The following is a 6,649-nucleotide window of genomic DNA, read 5'->3' as shown; positions in this document are numbered from 1 at the left end:
TTGAATATGCATTAATTCTGGTGACTGAAGCAGAGGAGTAACATAAAAGCTCCAAGATTTGTGGGGCAAAGCAGGTTTGTCAGCTGTCAACTTTTACAGGAAAATCCAAAGTGGAATTCAAGAAACTAACCCAATATAATATTCAAAGTGAAATTAAGAGTGGTAGGACAAGTAATAGTTCCACACTCGTGACCTCTCCACTCACTCACCTCTATTGCCGAGCTGCATGGAACAAGACTCAGCCAGTTCCACGGTTACCTTTCCAGTCATGTGATCTCCTGCAACGTCTACTTCTCACTTCCACATTAATACCTCTGGAATCTGTTTTCATACAACTCAGTTTAAGCTTTAATTTGCAATGAATAATTTTGATCACACAGTTGGATTATTAACTTTGATTTATTAGCTTAATACTAAATTGGGGCAGCACAGTGGCTCAGTGGTTAGCACTGTTGCCTCACAGCACCAGGGTCCAAGGTTTGATTACAGCTTCGGGTAACTGTGTGGAGTTTGCACATTCTTCCTGTGTCTGCGTGGGTTTCCTCCGGGTGCTCTGGTTTCCTCCCATGGGCCAAAGATGTGCAGGCCACCTGAATTGACCAAAGCTAAATTGCCCATAGTTTTAAGTGCATTAGTCAGAGTGAAATGGGTCTGGGTGGGTTACCCTTCGGAGGGTTGGTGTGGACTGGTTGGGCCGAAGGGCCTGTTTCCACACTGTAGGGAATCTAATCTAAATCAGTTGCTTAGCATTCTTAGATCAATGGTGAAGTATAGTGAATCTATAAATTTCCATATTTTAGTCTATGAGTGATCTTTGACACATTAAGAAGGCAAAAACAATTCAACCAAGACAGGTTTAGTTAGAAATCCTGACTTATGACCTGTTATGAAGAAACAAATAGTGAAACATTCTAGATAATATGTCCAAGTCTTTTTAGCAATATTAAAACTTTAAGGATTTAAATTATCAACATTTTTACATGTTTGGCTGAGGGACATTCGAACATTGACTTTGTAATTCACTGAAGATGCATCTAACTTAGAAAACAGAAATCAGTTGTGATGTGTTGTAGTTTCCTTAATGTCATTTAAGCAAAGAAATCTGCCATGCTTTCTTAATCTTGCCAATATGCAAGATGCCACACACCAACTTGGCTGTTCCTCAACTATCTTCTGTAGTTGCATTCTAAGCCTCTCCGTTACATCAAATGGCAGTCATTCAAAAATAGTAACACAGTCATCTTCTCAGAACGAGGGATCAGCAAACATGCCAGCCGTGTCACCAACATCCACATTGAGAATGAATATTGAAAAGGGAGAAAGTGTACTTAGGTTTTTTTAAAAAAAATGTTCTTAATTTGTTTAGTTACCTAACGATACATTGTGAATTGACACAATGACTACCGCCATGAATTCTACAGTATTTTCTACATGCCAAATATATTGTACTGTTTTCGTGCAACGTAAAACGGCAATTTTCCTTGTTTTTAAAAAAAAGTAGAAAGTTGATGGACCCAATCAATCATCTGTTATTTCTTTATAATAGCACAAATATTTTTCTTCAAAGTAGCAGCACAACAAACATTATTATTAATAAGCATCATGCAAATGAATAACGAAACATTTCATATGTATTTTGGGATAAGAACTGCATATGAGGCAAATAGTTAATTTACAAAGAGAAAGAATGTACTCTGATAAATACAGAAAGAACAGCATCGACAGAATTCACTTTTTTTTTCTTTTATTGTCCAAGTACCTTTTAAAAGATAATTGTACAAGTCAGCACACTGAAAGATGACTGAAACCAGGTAACTAAATCTTTTGACGTGCTGCTACTTGAAAACATCTTTAGAAAATGTACATATTTACAATGGAAACCCTTAGAAAAAAGGGAAATGCAAAACCCGTGAATGCAGGGCCACATAAAATCCTGCTGGACACCAAATGCAGGAGGAGAAACCATACTGCAGAACCCTGGATGAGGAGAGCTAATCCTCAGTCATGGGGGTCACATAGCGTCAGACAGGTAACAGCATTGAATATAAAAGGCACTCTGTGATGTACTCTTATTTACACAATACCTTTCTAAATCGTGTTAGGCTTTTCTTTTGACTGCCAGATTTTGGGAAAATTTGTAACTAATTATCCTTTCCATATAACAGACTGAAGACCCGTTATCAGTTTTGAACCCAGTTCTACACAATTGGGCAGCCGAATGGCAGTAAATGAAACTGTATGGAGGAACAATGCCATCAGAATGGAGGTTGGGTGGGCGGTGAAGGAGCAGCAGCATGATAAATTTGATTGTTTACATTGTTAATAAACCGGCAGAGTAATGAAAGCCCAACTTGCAGTGTCAAGTTTTAAAACCAGAATCAATGCCTTTTGACAATGAGTAGGAGCATGGACACCTGATATAAATAAACCAGCACACAATGAAATTTGACAGATGAAGGTACAATTTTTCTCCGACAATTCCCAGCTTGAATATCCTGATTAAAGTCATTAACAGTAACTTTTACTGTATAGGCCTTTTCTTCCCCATGAGAATGCTTGCCTCAAGAGGCAAATTTACTAATGCAGTTTCTTTTAAAAGGCAGTATTTAATGCACCATTAAAACTGAAGTTGGATTCTAATAACTGTAACAAATTGATTTATGGAAAAAAATGCTCAAATACCAAATGTAATAAAATGCTAGTGGTTAGCACATTTAGAATGAACAGTTTGGCCAATGTAGGATTTGCTTTTGTTACCAAGAATGGTATTTTAAAATTTGGCTGAGGGCAGTTTTAATCCTGTAACAGATTAACAATAGCTCAGCTCTACTGAACCTATATAATTTAAAGGATGTTCCAGTTCAAAGTCTGCAAAAACATGGATATTCTAGGCATGGGTTATGATTTATTGAGCTGGTTGTAAGACATTATGTACTTCATGATGAGTAAACTGAGTGGAGTTCAGTTGTGATGAGAATGGCTTTAAATTCAGACCCCCACCAAAACTTGAAAAATATTTAAGTTCTCCAATGATTTCTCCAAAAGTATTCTAGGACCATGAAACTGAGGTCAATTTAAAACAAAATTTCAGTTTGTAGGAAAACAAATGTAGTTGGATCTGCTTCAAATGTAACAAAAAAATGCTGGTGCTTTTTAAGGGATAAGTTGAAACTGTTCTTTGCCTGGATATTTTGAACTGGTTAATGTATGAATATTGATTAATTTTAACTCTGTGTGCACCTGCAATAGTTTGAAAATGGCAATGGTAAAGCAGCATAACATTTACATTTCAAGTTGCATGCTTAACACTAACACGTATGATGGTTTCAAACCAAAAAAATTAAAGTGTTGTTGACTGTTGCAATATCAGTGTCATGCTGGATAAATTTTGAAAGTGTAAAATATTGCAATTTTAGAGTTTGAGTCAGATTTTAAGTTGCTGATTGATGAAGTTATTACCCAAGACTTGGAAGGTGCGAAGATTAGAAAATCAATCCATTGTAATATAGGCACAAGTGTTCCATTAGCTTCAACATCAGCAGCACATTACGTACTATTGTGAAATGGCAATCTGACCCAGATTTTCCTATCATTTGGGACTTAGTAGCTAGGATTTAATAGTTCCTGTTTTCAAATCGGAGCTGTGTGCCATAATGTGCAGAAACTGGAAAGCAGCATCACCGTAATAAGTGCTATGTACCAACAAATCATTGGTAGTGGGTGGGGAATTGATACCAGTCAATAACTCTCAACATACACATTCCTACAGTGTTGGGTTTAACTAAACTGTGCAACTTTTTCATATGAAAAGGCCTATACAGCAGTATTTGCAAGGGTGGCCTATGTAAACTTTCTTGATGAACATTTTGTCCTGATAAGACAACAGAATCAGTGATAATCATCCATTCTACAAGTGGAGAAACAATTATCAATGGTTTGAAATATGGACCAAATACCTATTATTACAGATGGCTGTACACATTTGGTGAGCTCAAGTACCTGTATGTATGTCTTAAAATAACATAAGAGCACTGTTACATTAAAAATGCTATTTTCCTCAGATTACATTATATCAAAAATATGCAGCTTTAGTAAACAGTTTCATATTACAATTTCTAATACAATTTTACAATGCTACATTACACTTAGTGTTTGAAATATACTGATAAAGAGAAGATAATGCTGCAAACATTCCCATCAAAGGACTGCAATGGCAGACCTTGGTGTTGAAAGCACCATTTTTTCTGCTGTAATGAGCAGTTGCAAAATATCCCTGTGGAGAGTTGGAAGCTTTTATATGTCAGTATGATGCATTTCCACAGTTAACAACCGTGACCCCCAGTAATGTAGTTTGAAGTAGTCCAAGCAGCTGAAACTTCTCTTGTACCATAACAGACTCCTCTTCATGGCCATCTTGCATTTAGTCAATTTTTTCCACCTTTCCAATAATTTTCTCCTCAAAAATGGGCAGAATGGCTTCCTCATCACGCACCTCTTCAAATACTACCCCACAATCAAACTCATCACTTACTTTCTTGAAATAATACCTGCAAAACAGAAACAAATTCTTAATATACTATTTAATGGCACGAGTAAGTGGATGAATTTCAAAGTTGGCATTTTAAAAGCAAAATCTTTTATAGAAAATTGACAAAGACAGCAGTTTAAAAATAATCACAGGGTTCAGTAATGTTTACGACAATTGAAAAATTTCTTTTAGTTGAAGTGTTTCCCATCTATAAACTATATCCGGACAGAAAGCAGGTAGACAATTTTTGTGATTATGCAACAGTAAAAATGATTAGAAGCTAATTCTGTAGAGATTGCAGAACCTGTAAACCTTCTCATTCTCTCATCTGATATGTTAAATTTCTGCAGTGGTGGAACAGACTTAATCAGAGAATTGTACAGCACAGCAACAGACCCTTTCATCCAAGCTGTCCGTGCCAACCAGATATTCTAATTCAATCTAGTTCCATTTGCCAGCACTTGCCCCATATCCCTTTAAACCCTTCTTATTCTTACACCCATCTAGGTGCCTTTTATATGTTGTAACTGTACCCGCTGCCATCACGTCCAGGCAGCTCATTCCTTACATGCACTACCCTCAGAGAGCATTGCCCCTTAGCTCTCAAATCTTTCCCCTCTCACCTTAAACCTATGCCCTCTAGTGTTTAGACTCCCCTAACCTGGGAAAAAGGCCTTGGTTATTGACGCTATCGATACTCAATTTTATAAAGCTCTAACAGGTCACCCCTCAGCCTCTGTTGCTCTAAGGAAAATAGCCCCAGCCTATTCAGCTTCTCCTTATAGTTCAAACCTTCCAAGCCTGGCAATATCCTTGTAAATCCTTTCTTAATGCTTTCAAGTTTAACACCATCTTTCCGATCACAGGGAGACCGGAACTGAATACAGTATTCAAAAAGTGGCCTTACCAATGTGCTGTATAGCTGCAACATAACACCCCAGCTCTTCTACTCAATGCACTGACCAATAAAGGCAAGTATACCAAATGCCTTCATCACTACCCTGTGACTTGACCTTCAAAAGGAGCTATGAACCTGCATCTCAAGGTCTCTGTTGAGAAACACTCCCCAGCACCAAGGATCTAAGTTTTGCCCTGACATGCCTTACCAAAATGCAACACCTCACATTTGCCTAAATTTAACTCTATTTGCTATTCCTACTTCTCAGTTTGTAACAAATTAAGTCAACGCAACCAATTAAACAACTTGAGCCAAGACACAGATTGGTGTTCACAAAAATGACACTGAGCATTCCAGTTGCCTGCTGCTCCAACGCACCACTGTTCCCAGGGCAATATTCTTGTCTCAGGTCTGCTGTGGTGTTCCAGTGAGGCTAGGGCAAACTGAAAAAACAGCATCTCATTTTGTGCTTGGTGACCCTGCAGCCTTCAGGACTCAATACTGAGTTTAATCATTTTAGAACCTGAACACTTTCCATATCCTTTACCCACCCCCACATCCCAAACCCTGTTAGGATGCTTCCAGCACAGACAACTCATTTTTGCATACTTAAGTTCCTCTTTATGACGATTCTATGGCATTAAATAGTATAACAAAGAAAGGCTGAGGTCAGAGGTATCAATTGATCTGCTTCAAAGCCAGAAACTAAACAGCCTGGGAGTCCTTGGGACTTTTTTTCCCTAACATTGGAACAATAGAAGCAGCCTGAATGAGTGGGGTCAAGCTCCCAGAGTGCCAGGACGTTTAGTTTTAATTTCTTAGTAGCAGTTGCTGGGGTCTTGAAGCTGGCTTTGGAAGCTGCAATGCATCTGTTTCTGCTACCCCCTCTGTGTCTCACTGTTTTCTCTTGATGTTTTTCCTCCTGGACTGGAGAACTGCCTGAGAGAAAATCTATTTTACTGAATTTTGCCTTTTGTCAAGGGCATGTTTATGGGATATAACCATAGGGGAACAGTTAATTCGTAGTAATTAATATATCTATTATTTTGTTAAGCATTTTGATAAAGTTTCAGCTAAGCCAATTCTATTTTGCCTGTATTTTAATGGTAGTGTAAAAATAAAGTGCATTTGCTTAACAGAGTAGTTCCACCAATTGAATTGCATCTGGAATACAACATCTCACACATGCCTTTAAATAAGACAAAATTGGGTCTAGGCTTCCT

General features: G+C 37.7%; 1 protein-coding gene across 9 annotated transcripts in view; it reads right to left on the bottom strand.

The window, feature by feature from the left end:
• Positions 1-1,723: 1,723 nt before the first annotated feature.
• The window catches only part of axin1 (axin 1), a 130,098-nt gene continuing 125,172 nt past the window's right edge, over positions 1,724-6,649 (bottom strand). For all 9 annotated transcript variants that reach the window (XM_043711948.1, XM_043711951.1, XM_043711956.1 and 6 more), the window contains one exon: positions 1,724-4,547. In XM_043711948.1, the coding sequence (XP_043567883.1) occupies positions 4,421-4,547 (127 nt within the window). In that variant the 3' untranslated portion in view covers positions 1,724-4,420. The remainder of the gene's footprint in view (positions 4,548-6,649) is intronic.

This window comes from Chiloscyllium plagiosum, chromosome 21 (genome assembly GCF_004010195.1).
Source record: "Chiloscyllium plagiosum isolate BGI_BamShark_2017 chromosome 21, ASM401019v2, whole genome shotgun sequence".
In the NCBI taxonomy this organism is placed as follows: domain Eukaryota; kingdom Metazoa; phylum Chordata; class Chondrichthyes; order Orectolobiformes; family Hemiscylliidae; genus Chiloscyllium; species Chiloscyllium plagiosum.
The sequence above is the reverse complement of the archived record's forward strand: the minus strand, read 5'-3'. Positions and strand labels throughout refer to the sequence as shown.